This window comes from Rhamphochromis longiceps, linkage group LG10 (genome assembly GCF_057381845.1).
Source record: "Rhamphochromis longiceps isolate RC_006_pf linkage group LG10, R_longiceps_female_GT1.1, whole genome shotgun sequence".
NCBI classification, from domain to species: Eukaryota; Metazoa; Chordata; class Actinopteri; order Cichliformes; family Cichlidae; genus Rhamphochromis; species Rhamphochromis longiceps.
The window spans coordinates 15,001-36,729 of NC_140566.1; the positions used below are offsets into that span (position 1 = coordinate 15,001).

The following is a 21,729-nucleotide window of genomic DNA, read 5'->3' on the forward strand; positions in this document are numbered from 1 at the left end:
GCGAGAGGTTCGTGGATCAAACAAACACATGCGCTTTTAGAAGAACACACTAACAGACAATAACTGAAGGACCTTGAAAAATTAGTGGTCAATTATTGTCTGCATGCCCCTCCCACCAGCACCAAAGCTGGAATGACTGGCAGTCGCCTGTTTGTCGCCTCTGTGCTGGTGACTAAGCAGGACCTGGTCAGGAGCCGGATGCAGGCCCCTGTGGAGCCATGACACATCTGATTCTCCATGTCTCTGTCAGTGTGCACGTTACACACCGGCTGTTCTAACGGCAGCCGAGGTGATACGCTGACGTGTGTCGCGGGCTCTGATTTCTTGCCCTTTGTTTCTGCTTTCACACCAAACCTTTTTGGTTGTGTGACACACATGACTGGGGAAACTGAGTAGTGAGTGTTTGTGTGAGAAAGGAGGTATTAAAGGATCACCGGTCAAACTATAATGTTTTACTGCTTTTCCCGCTATTGCTGACCTCACGCTTCAACGACTAACGTGTTCTTCCTCCGTGTGCTTCTTTGTCATACAGAAACTGTTTGTGATCATCACCTTCAGTAAGCACATAGTGGAGCAGATGGTCTCCCTAATCGGGTGAGTAACCCTCACCGGGTGTGTGTGTGTGTGTGTGTGTGTGTGCGTGTGTGTGTGTGTGCGTGTGTGTGTGTGTGTGTGTGTGTGTGTGTGTGTGTGTGCGTGTGTGTGCGTGTGCGTGTGCGTGTGTGTGTGTGTGTGTGTGTGTGTGTGTGTGTGTGTGTGTGTGTGTGTGTGCGTGTGTGTGTGTGTGTGTGTGTGTGTGTGTGTGTGTGTGTGTGTGTGTGTGTGTGCGCGGCTGTTTGGTCACCAAAAGTACTACTACGCACCAAAGAGTGAATGCAGAGCGTGATGAATGAGGGACTTTTTGGGTGGCGATGGGGCATTTAGGCCCCACTGTGTCAAGTGGGCCTCCTGCTCTCGGAGGTCCTGACAGACGCTGTGTACAGTGGCTCTGAGGGACTCGCTCCTCGCCCCCTCGCCCCTCGCCCCTCGCTCTGCTCTGACAGTCTGTGTGCTGATTAAGGGCCTGGATTTTTCCACTGGATGATGACTATGAGCATGAACATGTTCTGACTGCTTCACAATGAGCTCTTGACTATGGCAGAAACCTCGTCCCTGGTTTATCACATGTTTTGCTTCCCGTGTGTCTGCGTGATCATAGAGAGCTGCTGCTGGTACGAGGAGGCCTTTCATGTGCGAGCTGACGGTGCCAGGGGTTGATTGACCTGCAACCCTGTGTGGAGGAAATGCTGAGTTTCTGGAGGAGGTTGGAGAGACAGGTTTTATCTGTGCAGTGGACATCCTGTAAAAATGAACCACACAGTAAATACGGGCTTCTTGAAATTAAGGCCACGATGAAGCTGAAAGATCCTTGAGTTGGGAGTGGGTGCTGGCGGGGGCCGTGATGGGTGTCCTTGTAGCGATACGGGGGCTTGCAGCTGGAAACCGACACACCTGCTGGTGGGAGTGCCATTTATATTACACGCACACACCCGTAGGTGCACTCACACACATGCTGAAAGGAGGAGGTCAGGTTGCATCAGCTCTCTTCCTCACTCTTATTGTTGTTTTGTACATTTACTGTGTGTCTGCTGTGAGCCTGGACGTCTGCAGTCAAAGTGTTTTTTCACTGTGTTTTTAGTTTTTATACAGACTAATTAAGTGTGTGTGTGTGTGTGTGTGTGTGTGTGTGTGTGTGTGTGTGTGTGTGTGTGTGTGTGTGTGTGTGTGTGTGTGTGTGTGTGTGTGTGTAATTTGTAGCGTGAATTGTGAAAGACATGTGGCTGCTAGCAGTCACTGTTCATTGAACTGCAGACTGAAGGCAGCAGATCATTGGTTCCTGACCGGTTTCAGTCTGACTCGCTTCTTCTCTAAAGGAAGTTTCACTCATTACAACTTGTCAACCGTCGGCTTCCTTCCTCGCCGAGCCCTTTCTATCCTCACCTCTGATTCTCGATGCTGCTCTCGCTCTCAGTCACACGTCACCTTATGAATGGGTGACAGCGTTTCCAATTGAACCCTTTCTGCACCAGCGCTCTGCCACGTTAACTGTGGAGGTGCTTTCAAATAACTGTGCACCTTTCCACGCACCAAATCTGCAGTTGCCCCCACCTGCTGTGCGCTTGCACGGTGTGCACACACTCACACAAACTCAACCATTTATCCTCTGGATGCCCTTTTTCTCAAAACAAAACAAAGTCACACTACTCCATGTGTCGCGTTCAGTATCTGGTGGTCGGCAGACAGACCTGAGCTCCTACATAACACTATTTACATATTTACTTTTTTTATTTGGACCTTTTATATATTATTTGCACTGCTTTGGAGATGCTCTGTATCTCATTGTACAACTGTATAGTGACAATAATAGCATTCTATTCTATTCTATTCTCCAAAATTTCCTCCCCCTGCTAATATTGAATCTTTCAAAGCTGACCTGTTGCTCTGAAAGCTGATTTCTTACATTTCTTTTCTGTTCATGTAAACAGTGAAATTCTGACTTGACATGATCAGACTTCAAAAGTTGATTGACAGCCACGTCCCCAAAATACTTTCAGTGAAACGCACTCTGGACGTGGGGTTCGCCGTCGTTCGCGTCGTGATTTTGGATTCTTAATACGTGTCTTTGTTTTGGTTTGACTCCGGTGCCAGCCTTAGTGGGTGAATGACCGTTGGACTTTGGCTCTAGTGATTTCATCCTCACATGACATAATACAATACAAGTCATTTCCTGCTCTAGGTGAGCTCGCTGGCATGTGCACACAGACGACGCAGAATCAGTGGCTGCAGTCTCTCTGGGTGCAGCACCTCAAGCCTTTTTGTACACGTCACTTATTTTATTTTTACACCTGGTAAACTGATTTTATTGCCACGTATCAGAGTGTTTTTATTTGACCTCTTCTTTTGGATTTATACTGAAGTTGATAAAGGTTCAATTCCAGTATTTAGCTTTCTGACAGAGTGGAACATTTTTCAGTGCCGGTGAATCCGAGCATGGCTGTTATTAAAATAACAATGAACCAGGTGAATTCCCTGAAACATTTACTGCAGTGCGAAAAAGCCTCTAGTTTCACAATAGTCAAAATGTGCATTTTTGGTGATAAGAACAAAAGTGTGTGTGTGTGTGTGTGTGTGTGTGTGTGTGTGTGTGTGTGTGTGTGTGTGTGCACCTCTTTTTGTTTGTAAAATGTGTTTGAAGACGAGAGTTTTGGCGTGCTCTCTGCTGACCGTCATAATCGAGTTTTGAATGAGCTTCTTTTTAAAGATGTTTTAGTTTTCGGTCGTCTGCGATCAGTTTAAAACAGGGAAGTCGTTATTCTGTGAATGACAAATGGAAAGTGTTGAAATTCATTGACTGAAATTCAGTTTCATAAGAGGATCACGAGGCTCTAAAACTGTCAACAGGAATTTTTATTACCTGTCAACCAAAAAATGACCAACTTCAGTTTTTCCTTCGTTTATCTACCGGCTAGAAATAAAATGTGCCTTTATTTATTTATTTATTTGTCTATTTATTTATTTATTTATTTATTTATTTATTTATTTGTCTATTTATTTATTTATTTATTTATTTGTAAGATAAGATAAGACTTTATTGATCCCACAACGGGGAAATTTTTGCGTCACCTCAGCTCAGGTACAGATATATGAAGGAAATACAAAAATACAATTAAGTACAAATAAAGTACAGTTGTCTATTTATTTATTTATTTATTTATTTATTTATCTATCTATTTATTTATTTTTAAGAATGTGCACAAAATATAAATGATTAAAATGCCATTACACGTTTGCTTTTCTGCTGTTCCTTTTGAGTATTTACGTTTGTTGGAAAAATAATTTTTCATTTCAACTATTCAGTGAATTTCTTTCTTTTTCAGCCGTTTCTCTAACTGCTGTTTGGGGAAAAGGTCAGACAGGTCAAACCTGGTCTATTACTCCTTCATTATTGTTGAAACAGTTTTCTGGCAGATAGTTTTCACTCTTATCCTGCTGAGCCGAGCATTCAAGGCTACATCCACAGGTTTCTGTCAGTAGCAGCAGGGTAATGATGAAGATAGTTTTGCTTTGAAGTGCAACAGAGTCAGAATAAAACCCTCCTCAGATGCCTTCAGGGCTGATAAAAGAAGCAGATAACCAGGTCAGACAGGCTGAGGGCCTGATCAGACTTGCTAGGTTTCTTTCATCCTGTGACTAATGTTCAGATGTCTGCTCTGCACGATGAGCCGTGTGGACAGTCGTTTAGGTCAGGAGGAAATTCTGCAGACTCACGTTAAGTACATAGTGCTCCTGTTCTTAATTAAAAGGCTCATTTTTCACATCCTTGCACATTTTTTGCAGATTTTCTGATGTCAAAATTTTCCTAATTCAGGAGTTTTTTGTTTGTTTGTTTTAAACTTGCTAGAAGTGACTTTCTGACAGAGTGGGAAACACCCTGATTCTAGGCTTCGTGTAACACCTGGACTCTGTGTCTGTTCCTCCTTTTCTCCGTTCTCTTATCTCAGCAGCAGCTCAAAATCACCCAGCACATGTGGCAGTGGAACAGGGAGCTTTCCTGTGTTTGAATCCAAGTTTTCCATCCTCTCGTTGATCTTTTGTAAGTGTTCGGTGAACAGTTTACTCTGATTCGTGCCATTTCTTCATCAACAATTTGTAACCGATAACTGGACAGGACGTAAAAGATGCTTTCTCTAATTGGAAGACAAACTGCAGCGATCCAGTTGTGTTTATGCTTGTCACTGGTCCCTGTGGTGGAACTGGATGAACTTTCTCTAAACGCCAGATGAGAAATTTGTTTCATATTATCTCATCTTCTGACTTCACACCCTGTTCTTCACAAAGTCAGCAGTAGGTTGTTTTGTATGGAGCTCGACAATTCCTTCATAGCCATGGATGAAGGGAAGGGTAGTCTTTGTCAGACTCTGAGAGAAAACCATTGACATGCAGAGAGGAGTCGAGACCTGAATAGGTTGTGCTGTAGAAACCGGTGTGCTGAGGCCACGGGGAACCCCAGCACGTCTTCATAAGAATGCACCTATTTCCATGCGAGTCCATCTCTAAGACATGAGTCGATTACCAGCACAATGGGCCTCCACATGGCTGTTTCTGCTGCATAAGGCATTGGGAGATCCCAGCATGCAGCCCTGCTCGGGAGGAGGAGGCACAGGTCAGAGCAGGCCGGTGGGTGATAGTGGGAACCACTCGTTGAATCATAGAGGAGCATTTCAAGTTAGGCTTTGCATTTACATGCAGTGTTGTGCTACGATTGTAATGTATTAGGTACTCTTGGTGGAATAACAATGAGTCGGTAAACTCAGCTGGATTATGTCTCAGATTATTTTCAGCATTTACTTTTTGTTTTGTGACAAAAAAAATCCTTCTAAGCAAACACGACCAACGTATTTGAAAATGGCAAAGTGATGGAAGTGAGACTCAGTCGCTTGTGAGGAACCGTTTAGATTCTGTTTCCTCTTGAGTGCAGGGTCAGCGCAGCTTCCCGTGGACATTAACTATAAAACAACCAAGCTGTGGCTGCTGGAGAAGTTACTGAGAACCATGCAAATCAAACTATTCTGGGTGTTCACAGAAGGGCAGTTATTTATGCACACATACTCAACTTCTGGTGTTTAAGGTCTGTTACTGCTTGTTTCCACTGAATTTCACTTGCGTTGAACACTCGCGCCTCGTTCATATAGAAACTAGGTTTGTGTGGTTTCGTACTGAATGACAGGGTGTCTGGCGTAAAGGTAGCTATGGTGCACTCGCAGGCAGGAAGGGATTGAATCATCTGGCACCGCATTAGTCTGATTGAAGCAGAAGGTATCCAATTGTGGCAGTGAGATTTCTTGCAATTTTAGAAAGAAGAGCGCATTGAACTGCATGTTTTGCTGTGATGTTTTGGACCTTGAACGTGTAGAAAATGGTGAACTGTCATCTCACCTCACTGCACCTATAAATAGCCCTTATTGAGCATATGAGCAAAGTCTTCCTGTTAACCCAAAGTGCAGGAAGGGAGTATTTTCAATACTATGAGTCACTGGCTCTGTTGGTCACCTGAGAACTGTACTGACAAAGATGGCATTGATCAGTCTTTCCACTGCCAGGCCTATTCACCCAAACGCATTCATGATGCGATCAGCCGGGGCGAGACAGCGAGACTGAGCGGTGGTGTGGTGGCAACTGTCCTTTTATACGCCATCATTAAATTTAATGTGTGGCTCAGCAGAGTGTACTTTTTTTTATTTATTTTTTTAATCTTCACTTCTGATTACCCAGATTTGCACCTGACAGGGAAACAGCGGCAGGAGCAGAGAAGTCCAAAGGTCTTAGTACAGCCATGTAAAATAATAATCTGTCGCTCAAGACTGTAGGTCCTGCAGGCCGGTTTTTGCCATTAATGGCACACTGAGGTACTCCAAAGATCTGATCTGAATGGAAATATAGCATTGCTTAGTGTGTGTGTGTGTGTGTGTGTGTGTGTGTGTGTGTGTGTGTGTGTGTGTGTGTGTGTGTGTGTGTGTGTGTGTGTGTGTGTGTGTGGGGAGAGGTCATATGTGCTGCAGGTCTGGTGTCATATTATGAGCCTCTGAGGCATCATGTGTGTGTGTGGCAGGACTTCCTGCTCCGTTCGGCTGATTCTTTTAATGCCGAGTCGTTCACCGCACATGCTCCACACTCACCAAATCATCCCTACTATTACTAATGTATTCATCAGGGTGGCAAGTGGCCCGCATGTTGTTTTAGGAAACAGTACGCCATTGATTCACTTTTAGAGCGGCTCATTTATCAGGGGAACACAACGTGACCTCCAGCTCTTAATCAGCATCGTCTACTGGGAAGTGTATTGTTTTGTAAATCCTGTAAACATTTTAATGTGTGCTGTAATTTCACCATGTCATGTCATGAGGATGTGTCTGTGAAAGGAGTCATGCCAGACAGGACCTGAGTCAGAGGCCAGCTGAGCAGACGTCCAGGACCCTCGTACTCCCAGCCGCTCATCCGTCACACCTCAGTCAAAACAGACGCATCATCTCACATCAGCCTAAGTAATGGGAGGACAGACTGCAGAGGGTTGTTTCTGATAGTTCTATCTGAACGATCACCGCTGTGAAAAATAGCTTTATTGTCCAGGTTTGGGTGTTTTTAAGACCTCAGACTGAAAACCAGGGAAACGACTCATTTTAAATGTGACAACACAAATAAATATGTACAATCAAATTTCAAGTATACCAAAAATGCACTTGTACAGTGTCATTTTTGCAAATCTGAGGACTAAATTACAGTCACATTCAACGTTAATGTAGTGTGCGTGTGTTTGTTCAAGAATAGAAAAGCGTGGCAAACGTTCATAAGAGCTTCACTTTCCGTCTCTGACCACAACCTCGAGGGCGCATCGTCAGAAAATAATGATCTGGATGCTTTCACGGTGCTTTTTCCTGTTTTGCTGGTGATGTCGTTTGTCTTGTACAAACATCATTGGCTCCTTAACTAACACGTCTAGAGTGGTTCATAGAGGGGATCGGACATTTGCGGTTGTGGCGCCGAAAATGTGGAGCGATCTACCTCTCCACGTTTTTCCCTTTCTATACCGTACGAGAGTTACCAACTTTTTATTTGAATTTTCTTACCTGTTTGATGTTGCTAAAGTTATTGTTTAGTTCTCTGTTGTTATTAAATGTACTTTATAAATAAATGAAATGAAACATTGTTACAAAAACACTCCATCTTCTCAAACTTTTGGGATTTCCTTACCTGGATGACAACAATACATCTCATTTGCTAAAACTTTCACTCTCGCAACATATAGTTTTGAAGCGGAAGCTATATAGCATCCTGTGGCTTTTAGCAGGTAGCTACTAACCTGTGTGGTTACAAACTACTAGCATTTCACATATATGACACACCACAGAGGCACTGTATAGTTCCCCAGTGTACTGTACACACATATACCTTGCTACTCAGCGACTGATGAGCTGCTTTGACTGATGATTGTCTCATAAATATGTGACCTTGGAGAGTTTCTGTTCTTCACGTAAACCTAGCGCGGTGTGACAGATTCATTTCCCCACTCTGGTATTTTTGAGGGTTTTCTTAAACAGAGTTTCCCATTTGTAACTCACTTGTAAGAGCTAGGTGTCGTCTCATAGGAAATAATGTCATTATAGATCCCGCTACACAACCGTCCCCACAAGCCTGACATCACAGGTTAGATGGAGACACCTACATCTCTCATCTTCTCATGCATCTGCTGCTGTAGCCTGAACAGTTTGACTTGTCTGGATGCGTCTCAGTCAAGTCTGACTCACTGAATAACCCCGCGGTCCAGGCCTGGTTACCCGGTGCCCCAGCAACTCCATACATCCCCAACACCAAGAGAGTTTGTGTAGGCACGCTGACCTGAACCTGGGGTGGGTGGGTGGTCACAGGGACTACAGCAGTGTTTCATGTGGGAGGAATAATAGAAAGCTATAACTGGTCCCCCTAATTTCCTGGCAGCTCTGCGGAGAGGAGAACACGAGTCTATGCTTCTGTATATGTAGGTGTATGTATGTGTGCTGGCTGCCACAGATGGCTGCAGAGCAGGGATGTGATAAACACCCTGGGCAGGGGGATCTCCGTCCAGGAGTGGGCTCCATGCTTTAGTGGTGAAGTCATTGGGAAAAAGCCCGGTCGAACTGGAGGAGGAATAGACACGCACCCACAGGCACACACAGATTACCTTACAACATTTGCACGTGAATCGAAATTTTCCCGACTATTAAATGAATCGCACTCCTCCCCTAATTCCGTTATTCCAACACTTAATAAAGTTCAGTTGGAACAGTAGCAATTTATTGAGGCGTGTAAGCCACGAAAGCCGATTTAACGAGAAATTTGCAGTGTCAGTGTTTCGAAGAGAGACGAAGAGGTCAGAGTGCCTCAGGTTAGCGCACCACCTATCCACGCTGTGCTTCTCGCAGCGTCGGCGCTGTTATGTTAGGTGTGAACTGTGGCCCTGTGCAGCATTGGGTAACACCAGCGATTGCCTAAGCCAGTTGTTGTGCTGGTGTTGTAACCCGTTGGACCTGGCCAGGGTTTGGCTGTCATGTGAGCCCTTGTTCTCTATCTTCCTCTTCCTGGACGCCGGGCACGTGTGTGCCTGCTTGTCATTGTGTGTGTGCTTGGAATTAAATTAGCATTAAGAACACAAATTGTACATTTTAAGAGGATCTGTGTTCAACTGCCTTTGGAGGTGGCGGCCTATGGAAGGGGCATACATGTCAAAGGTCACCTGTGACTCACTGCCAGTGGAATGTGGGTGTGGGGAGGGGGGGTTGTTTCTCTTTCTTTTGTCTGTTTTTGTCTCTTTTCCCTTTGCAGCATTAGAACATATTGCTCTTTGAACAGAAGGAGTAAATGATAGTTTATTAAAGACAATTTAAAAGAGGCTGAGATTGGGCTGCTAAAATGAACCCAGCAGAATGAATCGGCTGCAGGAAGCTTGAGAGATGTGGGGGTTTCCTTGTTTTCTCAGAGCCTCTTTCCCCCCCATCCTTTCTTTCCTGATTATTGATCAGGCTGCACCTTGTTCACAGTTAAAGAACAGACACGTCGCAGGTTGTTACAGGTTTAGTGCAACTGAAAGTGATGACAAGTTGAGCACACATGTGGTTTTTTGTTAAATTTGCATATTTGATGCGGTGAATAATTTCAATGTTCATGTAATCCAGCAAACAAGTTTTGTGCGTCACCCACATTCCTTCGTTTTTCCAGGTGTGAGGATTAAATAAAGATTTTCTTGATGCACTTCAGAGACAGAAAACGTTATTCTGTTTTCTTTTACTCTCCATTATTTTTCTAACATTAATATAATTTTTACCTGCTTCAGCAGAATTATAAAAATGTTCTTTTTAAGTCATTGAATTTTTAAATAATTGAAACAGATGAAGAAGTGTGTGTGGACGGTGATGGCAGTGGCTTTTCCCCCAGAATGAAATTGGTACCTCGACTGGTGTTTGATGTTCTAACCTAAAACTGAGTTTGTAAAGGATTTTACCAAACACTCTGATTGTCAGTGTTTTGCCTTTTGTCCATGTGTTTATTTTACACAGATGCACAGTGTGACCGCACTCACAAGTATTTGGAAAAATGGAAAAAGTGATTTGGTTTAGTGGTTTTGTGAGAGGATGGCGGTGCCCTGGTTTCTCCTGTATCTCTGGACGAGCTCTTCACGGTCAGAAATACTGATCAGCTTGTGCACAGCTTGATTAAAAGCATTCTTGAAATAAAGGCAGCAAAGTAATAGTTTTGTTTAAACTCGTATCATATAAGAGCTCCAAACATTTAAGTCTTGAACTCTGATCGCATGCAGGACATTTCCAAATGTGGATTTTCTTTCAGCTGATGAATAAAATATTGTACAGTGGAGCTTTCATGCATTCCTCCTGCTGCGCCTCTTATTGTCAAAAGTTCACAACACAGATGATAATAAATGAATTTAATTCTTTTACATATTTAGTATTTACTGCTGTATTATAATAACTTATGAAAGGATGTATTTACTCAGTTGACTAAATGGAAACTGTTTGATGCTGATTGTTAATAAGCTGATGATTTAGATATAAGAATACTCTGCCTTCATTTGTGCTGGTGTATGAACAGCAGCTGCTGTGTGAATATATCCACATAACACACAAAACAAACTTTAAATTTAAAGCCCAAATTACTGAAAGCCTTTATTTTTTATTTTTTTGAAGGGAAACAATTTAATTCTAATTATTGTTGCTGGTGTTCATGCATGGAGCCTTCTATGATTGAAAAAGCACCTACATTTTAGGACTTAATAATACACAATTTTTCTTTAGAAGAATAAAGTAACAAAAGTGCCGTCTTCTGTTTCATTTTTGTTTTGTTCGTTTTATAAACGTGTCACTGCTGTTCGATGTCTCTGAACGTGAACACACAGATGATTTTCATGTGAAATACACAAAACTTCTGCTCCAGTTTTTATCATTACATGATGACAAGCTGATGGACAAATCTGTCATTTTATTGTTCACATGTTAAAGCTGATTATTTGAATAAAATACAACAACTTGAGGTATTTTATAGTTTAATGAGCTGAATTATTGCTGACATGCAGTTTTACTAATATTTTTACTAAATAAAGGTGACCAGAAAATGTAGACATGGCCAACAGTTTTAATGAGCATTTTCTACTCGATATAATAAATTGACAGGAGCTTTTAATGTAAAACTGAGACTCATAAAAAAGTGTATTAGGTAGTTTTGTTTTTTTTTAAATTACATTATTTGCTCATTGTTCGAGGCCTCAGTGCTTCTGAGTTTTCTTTTACTCTTCACTGCTCGCAGAATTTCAGCAAAGCTGCTGCTAAAGTTTGTTCAGGCTCATTCTTTGCCACATTTAATCCTTTTGCTGTTTTTCGCCAATTTAACTCATTTAAACATCTCTAAATGCAACTTTCACAACTTTGGCTAACATGTATATAATTCATGCACAGGTGACACAAATCTTTCATTTATTTTAGGTATCAGAAGGTCATTAATCTTCTACACTTGTTGCACACACTCACACACACTCACAGGTAAATTACAAACACACTTACAGTAGGAATTCTTAAATCCAACAATTTCTCAGCACCTTGTGTCGGAAAGTGAAAATATATTCCCCAAAAAACACAAAGTCACTTGATATTTAATGGGAAGACGAAGAGAGCGTCCTCACTCTGGCATTAAATTCTTGTTTTAGACTGAAGCTTTGAGCTTCTTTGTTGGTGGATTTGCCCTGGCTCATGACTCAGTGTTGCTCATCGTGTAGGAGATGATTCGCCCGCCATTTCTGAAAACTGTTTCTTTCCTTCTTTGTTCTTGCGTGTTTACTTTTATTTGCTTTTAACTCCTGTGTTTTCTAGTTGCTGTGCTCAGATTCAGCGTCTCAACCAGGTTTTATATTTTAAATAAGTTTGGTAAGATTGTGTGTGTGTGTGTGTGTGTGTGTGTGTGTGTGTGTGTGTGTGTGTGTGTGTGTGTGTGTGTGTGTGTGTGAGTGAGAGAGAGTGAGAATGTAAGAGGAATTTTGTGACATGGGGGATGGGAATAGCAGAGGCTTTGTTTCCCTCCAAAAAGATTTTTGATAGTGTGTGTCCTTTGCATTTTCTGTTGTGTAATTTAAAGCGTGATCCATCTGTTAGACTTCCTGTCTGCTTTGTAACCATTCACGTGTAGGATATCCATTACCCGTTATAAAGTTAATCATTACTAAAAGGCTTCCTCGTTGTTAACTCAATCATTTAACACAATCTTTTCTCTTTTTTTCTCACCCTCAGATAGCAGATAGGTGTGTGTAGATTGTGTGCGTTTGTACGTGCGTGGAGGTAGGGAGGGATGGAAATGACAAGCCTCCTTCAGAGAAAGTTATCAGCGATAAACTCAACCGTATGTGACATGACTGCCCACGCAAACCTGTCTGAAAATCTTTGATGGGTCTCTGAGCTTTGAAGATGCCTTCCCAGTACGAACAAAAGACAGAAGTGGAGCAGAGGGAATGCTTTGAAACGAAAGCTCAGAGGATGTAGCTGACGGTGTGTAGCTACAAAACAGAAGAAGTAAAGGTCTTTAGTATGTATTTGTTCAGTGATTAATCACTAACTCCAGCCAAGGGATGGGCCACTGATTTGCTATTCTAGGGCATTCTCTGCAGCCTCTCACGTCTTTTTTTTCTTTTCGTGTGTGTGTGTGTGTGACAAAGAGAGAGGGAAGGGGGTTCAGTAGTATCTTGTAGTTGGTGGCTAAACCTTGTAAAGGGTTTTCCTAATATGGGCCGTCTTACTGGAGTTCCCTCCCCCTGTGGGCCATCCCCCAGGTCTCAGCCAGTGATGACACAGCGTGGGTACGACTCACTTCCTCATTAATTGGCTGAAACCAGTTCTTACAGGAACCGCCTGTGATAAATGTGAGAGTTCTGAGAAGTCATTCATTTCTCCTGCTGCAGCGGCAGAGGAGGCACTGCAGGGGAGTTGAACGAGTTCACCGATGTGTGTGTGTGTGTGTGAGCGAGAGGAGGGGAAGTGTGTGTGTGAGGAGAGAGACAGCGGAGTGGGAGAATGTGGGTGACTACTGCTGCCGCAGCTGCCGACTGCGAGCCGGCCAACTTTACTTCAGCTGTTTTAATCTGTTTTTTTCCTTTTGTTTTGATTTTTAAAATTTTCAGTTTGTTTCCGAGTGCTGCTGTTTTTTGGGGTTTTTATTTTATTTTTACAGCTGTGGTAGTCTGTTTTTCTCTGTGTGGGGGGGGGATGAGCAATGAAGGGATCGCACTCGCTGCTCTCCGTCTTTCTCTCTTCTCGGAGAGAGGAAGCAGGCGAGGCCGACACTGTACAGGAGACAGGACAGCGTGCCTCCCTTTGTTGCTGCCCTTGGGCTGGTGAGTAACAATGATGTGATGTGATTTGTGCCCCGCAACCCCACCCCCTCCCTGTTCTTTCCCCAATGCATCCCCCCTCCACCCTCTACCTCTGTCTTTCTCTCTCTACACCCCCCTCCCCCCACTCTTTTTCCTCCTCCTCCTCCACCAACACCACCAACCCCCACACCCCTGTTGGTGGAAACAGATCTGTTCCACTGCTGGGTGCGGCACTGCAGAAGCCCTTCAGGGAGTACTTGGAGGCCCAGAAGGCCAAGCTGCACCATCTCACTGGAGAGGGGATCCCAGCTGTAAGTACAAGGGGCCTCAGTGCCCAGCTTCTATTCATTCATGTTTGCAGCCTAACAAAAAGTGGAACGCACCCCACTTTCTCCAACCTTTTTTGTTCCCTTTCCCTCCACTTATGCCTAACCCATTTTCTCTAATGTGCGCACCTGTTTTACTTGACTTTTTATTCGTTTAAAAAATCATTATTTCATAATCCAAAGTTGTGTGTGCATTGTAATCTGTAGAAATGACACGGGCCTGTTTAGGGCTAGAATGACAAAGTAGCTTAGGGCGGGCTGGGCGGGCTTGAGTTCAGGGAGGAGAAAGAGGGGGGAGAGGGGCCAGTTTGGGGTCTGGCTTCACTTGCTGTATTGAAGTGTACTACTGTAGCACTGCTGACTCATGCTCGATCTTACCAATTGGGAGAGTGCGTCCGAGCGTGGTCCCTCCCCTATGTGTCACACACAAACACTTGCACTCAGTGCCCCGCCTGAACCCGGCACTGACTGTGGAGCGGGGCGCCCACCCCCTCCGCTAGTGACAATCCATCAAAACCCCCATCTGGGGGAAAAAAGAGCCAGTTGTAGCTTATTTGTCTTTGAAAACTTTGTTCCTCCGGCTCTTTATTTCCCACTTTTCTCCCGTTCTGTGTGATTCAAGTGATTGAGTGAAAATATTTTTCCTTTGAATTCTAGGAAGGAGGAGGAAAGGATCGACGTTGAGTTGCACAAGGACAGATTAAGGCATTTCTAGAACAATGTTCCTTTTTTCTTGTAACTTGAGCCTTCAGCAGTTACAGGGTAGAAACGAGGCAATTTAGCTTGGTGGAGGCAGGCTGCAGGCTGGGGTCAGCGGGGGCGTTAAGAGGGAGGACGGTGGGGGCTGCCGCGTGTTTTATTACCCCCGATCTCTATCTGTCCTGCACATGGAGCTGGATCCCCACCTAGCCTACAGCATCAGGAGCAGAAGGGAGAGCAGTGTGTGGGGCAAAGAGGGGCTTGTTCTGGAGCTTACTGACAGAGCTCCTCTCTCTTCTGTTCTCTCTGTGGTTCCTGGCAGGAGGAGAGCTGGCTGTCGTGGCTCTTTGAGAAGGTTGTGGTCATCATGGTATGCTTCTTTGTCTGCTCCATTGTCAACTCCATGGCTCAGAGCTACGCCAAGCGCAAACGGCAGGAGAAGTATTCGGAGAGCAAGGCGGAGTGAAGGCTGGCTCGAGATCAAATCGGTCCATCACCTCCAGGCTGCTACCACTCCTTCCCTCCTATCTGCTCTTCCTCCTGGCTGATCCCCCGCTGTGTATTTAGGGAAATATGAGCCCCATCTGGTTTCTCTCTTGTGGTATTAGCGACTTGGACTTCTATTTGCTTGTTTTTAAAAGCTTTGCATTTGGTAGGTGTTTGCTGGGCTGCATGTGAGCGCGTGGAAACTGCATTAATGTTGGTGCTTTTAGGAGCTCCACGTGATAATTCTCCCCAGTAGGCCTTAAGCTGCACTGTTTATTCCACTGGTGTTTATTCCACTGGATTTGTCTAATCTGAATAAGCTAGCATCGTTGCAATGGTATCTTATAAAACCAGCACAGAGTTTGTTTTATTTGGTTAAGAAACAATGACTTATTGTGTATCTCTGCCAGCCTCGTAGGAATCCTGTATTTATGCTGGACTGTAGCTCGGTGTCAGGCAATGGTAACTCTTCTTATTTCTAAATATTGTTGCGCTCCAAGTTAATTGTAGTAGAGATGTTAATAGATGGTTCCAGTTGTAAATGGTGCTTTAGACAACTACTTCTTTTGTGTGTACAGTAAAGCGCTCTGTAGTACTTTTGGAGAGAAATGATAAATCAGCCATGAATCACCCGCTGGTCCCTTTGTCTGCCCTTATTGTTCTGCTTCCAGGAAGAGAGCGCATGACTCAGCCCGGGCCTACTTTACCAGATGCAGCCGTATATTGAATCAGATCTACAACTGTGCGCGTGCCTGTGTGTGAGACTGAGAGCAAGACGGAGATAGTAGGTCGTGTTGGCATGGCTGCCACATTTGTTGCTCTCCTTTTTTGTTTTGTTCTTTTATGGATTAAAGCAGACTGCGCTCCACTCACAGCCGGGGAGTCGGAGCGATAGCCGCCGATCCCTCACACTTAGAGACGATCTCTGTTATGATGTCAGATGTTCTTCTTTGTCTTCTTTTTTAAAGCCCTCTTCTCCCGCACGAGGACGCCAGGCTCGTGTTTGATATTACGCGAGCAGCTCTTAAAGCAAAAGCGCTTCCATCACATTTTTCTCTTTCTTTCTTTTTTTACTCGCTGGATAACGACAGTTGGCTCTCGGTGTCCGCGGTATCTTCCTTTTTTCAGTAATTGCCAGTGAAATGTGCTATTTCTTGTCTGTACCGCTGTTGTGCTACGCTGGACTGAGCGCAGCGGGTGCTAGAGCAGGCACAAGCAGCGGGGGAAAAAAAAACCTCAAGTGCACAGTGAAAAGCGTCTGTGCCGTTACCTCAGCTGAACCCTCGAATGAACTCGTTGCACTGCCCGAGTCACGGAGCCAGGAGACGAATCACTCGAGTAGATTCGAAACAGAGGGGCACTGTTGAGCGAGCTGAAGCCTGCGCTCTGCACCGGCTCCAGTCAGAACATTCACATCTCCTTTCTCCTGTCGTGGTAAGTAGCATTAGGGCTCTTTCTCTTTTCCTTTTTTTTCTCCCCCCCCTTTCATTGTTGTCGTTCTGTACATGCATACGTCTCAGGCATGTCCGTCACACTCTCGGCCTGTCAGATAGCTTATCAGACTGGTGTTGGCTGTTAAGATTGCAAGGCGACAACAGTCTGTAGGCTGTCTGACATTTCGGGCTCTTTCATCTGACCAGCATCCTGTTTTGTCCTCCTTCTGTTATTGTCATTGTTTCAGTTAGCATCAGTTCCCATTTAGAGGTGTGTGCCACGATGTCACTTCCCTTTATCCCAACCGCTTGTGAAACGTCGGCGATACGGGTCTGTTATTTATTTCCTCCGTGCTGACGTCTGTGAGGGTTTTTCTGTCGGTCTGTGTGAGGAACTGTGAATTCACATGTTTGCAAATGCACACGTAATGATGTCAGCGATGTACTTCTATGTGCACGTCTGTGTGAGTGTGAGAGTTGGCTCTTTCCTCTTGAATTTCCAGAGAATCCAGACAGCGTACACCTTATTGCAACACATCATATTGTGACACTCGGTGCTAGGTATGGTACATGCAGTGCTTACCCAGCTTTCCTTCCCTTTCACAGTTCCCTGTTCTGTTTTACTGAGAACTTTCTTCTGTTGCTCAATATGTACTTTTTCTTTTGTGCCGAGCTGCATTTTATTGGAACAGCTCTTTGAGGGGGTGTTTTTTTTGTTTTGTTTTTTCCAACAGCCACACATTGGTAATTACACAAAGCTGAAAATCATTGCTTGACCAGTGAATGCTTGTGCTGCACAGACACATTTTATTTTAGGTTCGTCTTTTTCGAGAATAGAGCAAAAGCTGCAAACGTACTCCCGGTGAAGCAAAATCACGCTGGAATGGCTCGCTGGCTTAAAAAGTGCTTTTCTTGGCACATTCAGGACGTCCTGTTCCATAAGGGAGCCCCCTTTTGGCAAATACAGTGTGCGTGTGCATGTTTGTCTAGAAATGCTGTTTATATTTCTACGTGGAAGTGCCTGTATTTCTTGTTGAATATGTCTGTACCTGTGCTATTTTTAAAGGTGTACACACTGTTTTTTATTCTACTTTTTCTAAATAAAGTCTATTAAAAGGAGGATTTGTATTCGGTTCATTATTCGATAAGTCTCGACTGCCCAGGTTGGCGTTTACCTTCAGGCCTCCGAAGAATCTCACGTGTCAGCCAAGAAACTGGGACTGGGAGGATACAGAGTCCATCACAACTCCGATTTCCACGTCTGATGTTTCAGATCCAAACTGTTATCACATTACTGATTTGCCCTCTACACTGACATCATCTCCATTTCAGATTCCAAGCTAAGCTTTTGCTGAGTTTGGGCTCTCGTCACAAATGAAGTCTACTTAATCTGAACAGCCTCTCCATGAAGTAGTAAAATAATACTGCATCAGTTTTAAATTATTATTAACACTCATAACCCTATACTGCATACTAAATACATTATACCCTGTGCTTTGGAACAGACAGCTGCAGGATTTTAAAGCGATAAATAATATTTATGAAATGTCACATGACTTCTGTGTGGTTATGAAAAAATAAGAACCCAGTGTTGGTGGGTGTGTTTGAACACAGCGTGATCTTGTGTCCTGAGGTCAGGCGTGTGACCTGTGCCGAGTCCTGTCCCGTTCCCAGAGCAGCCACACCCAGAGCACCATGAAGATGACTATTTCCACCCACCCCACCCTTCCCCTGGGCTCTGTCTGAAAACCTAACATGCAAATCGTGCCTGTCTAAACAGGTTGGGGGACTGATAGTTAAGCAGTGACACTGCTTTTGTCCTCTCGCTGGTCTCCCCATATGCTGTATAAACTATATTACAGTTAAATCTGGTGGCGCTGCTTCTTTCCAGCACCCTCCTGCCTGCCTATGGCTCGCCACCCCCTCGCTGTCTCTAGCTCTCCAGTTTGTGCCCCTCCTTTCAGCACGCTGAACACCCAGGGATGCTGAAATATCACTGACTTCATCCAACACCCGCCCACCCGCAAGCCCACTCTGCATTTGGTTATCCACTTAGTTCCTTTCACATTCTGTCTCATTACATTATGCTGACAATGTGGATTTCTTTTCATTCTTTCTTTCTTTCTTTTTCTAATTCAGACTCACACTAAGGTCCTTCGTTTTTGTCAGCAGCGGTCACGGGATCGTGTCAGACCACAGTGGAGTGAGCAGGCGGACCAAATGGTACAAAGATGCCTTGCAAAGAAAAGTCACCCCGTTAAAACATGGAAAAGCCGAACGAGCTCCAAACCCTATCGTCAGATCGCAAGAGAAGGATTTAGTGACATAATGCCCTGTTTAGGACGACAGCTGTGCTACAATATGCCGTTTATAGACAGAATGTGATGTCAAACTTAAACCTGGAGAAGATGTGTCCTTCCTGCCAGGAAGTAGGAGACATCCTGTGTTCGATAGTTAACTGTTTTAATTTAATACTTTTAATAATTGAGATGATTTTTCTTTTTCTTTTTTTTTTTGGACATAAATTATTATTCAGTGCAGAGTATTTTACATCTCACAGATAAGCATGTTGATGATGTTTGGCAATATTAGATTACAAAAATATAAATGTTACTATGCGGAGCGTAAATAATACGCAGGTTCGGTGTTGGATATATGAAGTTTTAAACTAGATAAATATTAGCATACATATTAATACAGCTACATTTAAACAAAATGCAACTGGACTCATTTGCAGACCTTGTGCCTGCTTACACACACACATAAATGCAAATGTAGAAACAAAAGACACACAGCAACCACCCAAACTTTTTCATTTTCCAACTTGTTGCATTCAGAAGCCTCGGTGGTCTGACTGCACCAGCATATTCATTTCGAGGACTGACCAGTTCAACACCGTCTCCTTAACCCTGCCGTACACGTTTCTAAAGGCCTTTGTTGTGCTTTGGTATGCCAGGATCAAACGGGCTTATCAGCAGCTTCAGACTCCTCATAATTCACTCAGAGGAGAGATATGGGCCTCGACTGGTCGAGGCGGAGCGTCTAGCTGAAGTATCAACACTTGCTCGGCTGGCCCCTGGTGTTAATGATTTACAATTACCTAAATAAAATGGCTCAAACAATTACCACGTGATGATGTATTGTTTCTCAGATGGAACAAAACACATCTCCGTGCCCCGAGCTGAACCTAAATCATGTGTGGGTATTTTAACAGAGCATAATTTGGCAGAAGCGTCTGCTTTTCCTGCCCACACAGTGCCAACGGAGCAGACAGCCTAATGGCTGACGCCAGGTGGCCACCGTGACGAAACACACATCCTCTGCTCTTCCGCCTGCCTTTTCCTCAAGCCTTTCAAACCTCAGGACGGACTTCAAGTCAGTGCAACGTTTTAAAAGGATCTGAACTTTTATATTGATCGGTGAATTTCATTGCGCGCTCTCTACTTATATGCAAGTAAAAAGTAAAGAATAAACTTTGTTTTTATTACACTGTTAAAGGATCTTCAGAGCAATTTGGCACTGATCGGTCTTTTGTGTACCACTGTGCCAAGGCTGCTCTCGCAAATGTGCCTACTGTGGTAAGAGGGCAGAGAGGACTCGTAGTAAACCTGCATGAATGGCTCGTCACGTTTTTCACAGTTTGTCCTACCTTCATGTCCCAGGAATTCTGCCAAGGAAACTGCGTCATTCAGGTGTGGCATGCGGACGTGAGCGCCGTGTTAAGATTAGGAATAAGGCAGAGCATGCCTGAGAGTAGAATGGGCGTAAAATCGCCGAAATGTACCACACAGCCCAGCACACACTGTTCGAAACTGCACACCCCCTTTGATGCGAGTATCACTGAGTCAACCTTTGGAATGCCGGAAATCTGACGGCACGGACTCTCCTCCGCACGGGGTCTGATCCGAGGGCTGCTTAAGCTCAGCTTTACGCGTACGTGCAGGTGTCTGTCATGACATGATGCCATCTAAGGAATATTACAGGAATGCCTCACAGTGCCTTCCGAGCATACCATTCATGCTGTCCTTTTTCATTTCAAATTAGGCAACGCTGGAAAAGAACCAGAAAAACCGCCAGTAGCTGATTTTGAAGAAAGTGCTGTAGGGTGAGGCGACACGTTCACTTACTGGGACGGTAACGGAGACAGGTAACGATCCTGGATGGGTTTATCAGAACCACCTTTACTGGTGGCGCTACAGAGGAGGTCAACAGTCCTGGATGTTAGCAGGATTACCTCCTCACTATGGCACTGCTGTCAGGGCCTGTGTGCAGGCTGCTGTGTGCATTACAGGCAGAAAGCCCGCCTGCTGTGAAAGACTGTTCTGTCAGAGGCTTTTGTTCAAATCTAAAGATCGGTTTAACATGTTACACACTAGCTACTGCTGGCAATTTAAAAAGGAGCTTCTGTTGATGTGTCAGGAGCCAAAAACATGTGACACCACAGCCCCGGTGCCTAGATTTTGACATTAAAATCACGATATTACTCTCTAAAACCTAAACTCTCATCTTTTGTGCCATTCTGCTCAGAGCTAATTTTAGTCTTGCCCTCATTCTCTGTATGTGGCCTCTTTACGCATGCGATGTGGTTATATGAATCGTGCCCGTGCTGCAATCAACCACACACAGCAAACTAAACCGGACACACACATGCCAGACTCCACCACTCCAATGTGCTGTGTGCCCACATTCATGTAGATCTCTCAGCGATATTCCACTAAAATAGCTTTCCGTGGCCTGTCTGCCAGTCTCACCTCCAGATGCTTTCCTCTTGGGTTCCTTCGTAGTTTCAACACTGAGCCCCGCAGTATTTATCACTATAACTCCCCTTTATCTCTGAACAAGGACCATGGAGCTTAACTTTAGGCGGTCTAGTTAATAAATTTGACAGGAAGTTCTCAATTATTTGCTTATGCCAGTGTTTGACTGTAGTCTATCTTGTAATACAATCAGTATCTTGGGGGAAATTACATTTCTTCAAGGAAATTAAACATTTATCGTCTGACTACTTTTTGCATGTTCCACCAAATATTTGGTCTGTGGGAGCCCATTGTTAGGAAAAACACTTCTGATTACAAAATCCCAAATTTTTGGTTGGATTTTATTTTTTTGGGAGGGTACAAATAATCTTGCATAAAGCCTCCACATTTGCAATAAAAACCTATTTGTTTATAATAAAAATGCTAATATTTCAAATTAGCCATCTCTAAATTGCTTTTTTGTTTGTTTTCATCCTGATGAATCACAAAGTCAGAATAACATTTAAATATAGTTTATCTTGATTTTAATTTCAAAGAAGGAACAAAAAAGCCCCATTTTGATTGCAGTTATCAGCAGGTACTATACAGTT

The 21,729-nt window shown here is 43.9% G+C and overlaps 1 protein-coding gene across 1 annotated transcript in view; it reads left to right on the forward strand.

The window, feature by feature from the left end:
- LOC146660076 (vacuole membrane protein 1-like) overlaps positions 1 to 17,501 on the forward strand; it is a gene marked incomplete at its 5' end in the record, with an annotated part of 31,849 nt that extends 14,348 nt beyond the window's left edge. The window contains 3 exons of the mRNA XM_085421620.1: positions 533 to 594; positions 13,647 to 13,749; positions 14,786 to 17,501. Coding sequence (XP_085277746.1) covers positions 533 to 594; positions 13,647 to 13,749; positions 14,786 to 14,929 — 309 coding nt within the window. The remainder of the gene's footprint in view (positions 1 to 532; positions 595 to 13,646; positions 13,750 to 14,785) is intronic.
- Positions 17,502 to 21,729: the final 4,228 nt, after the last annotated feature.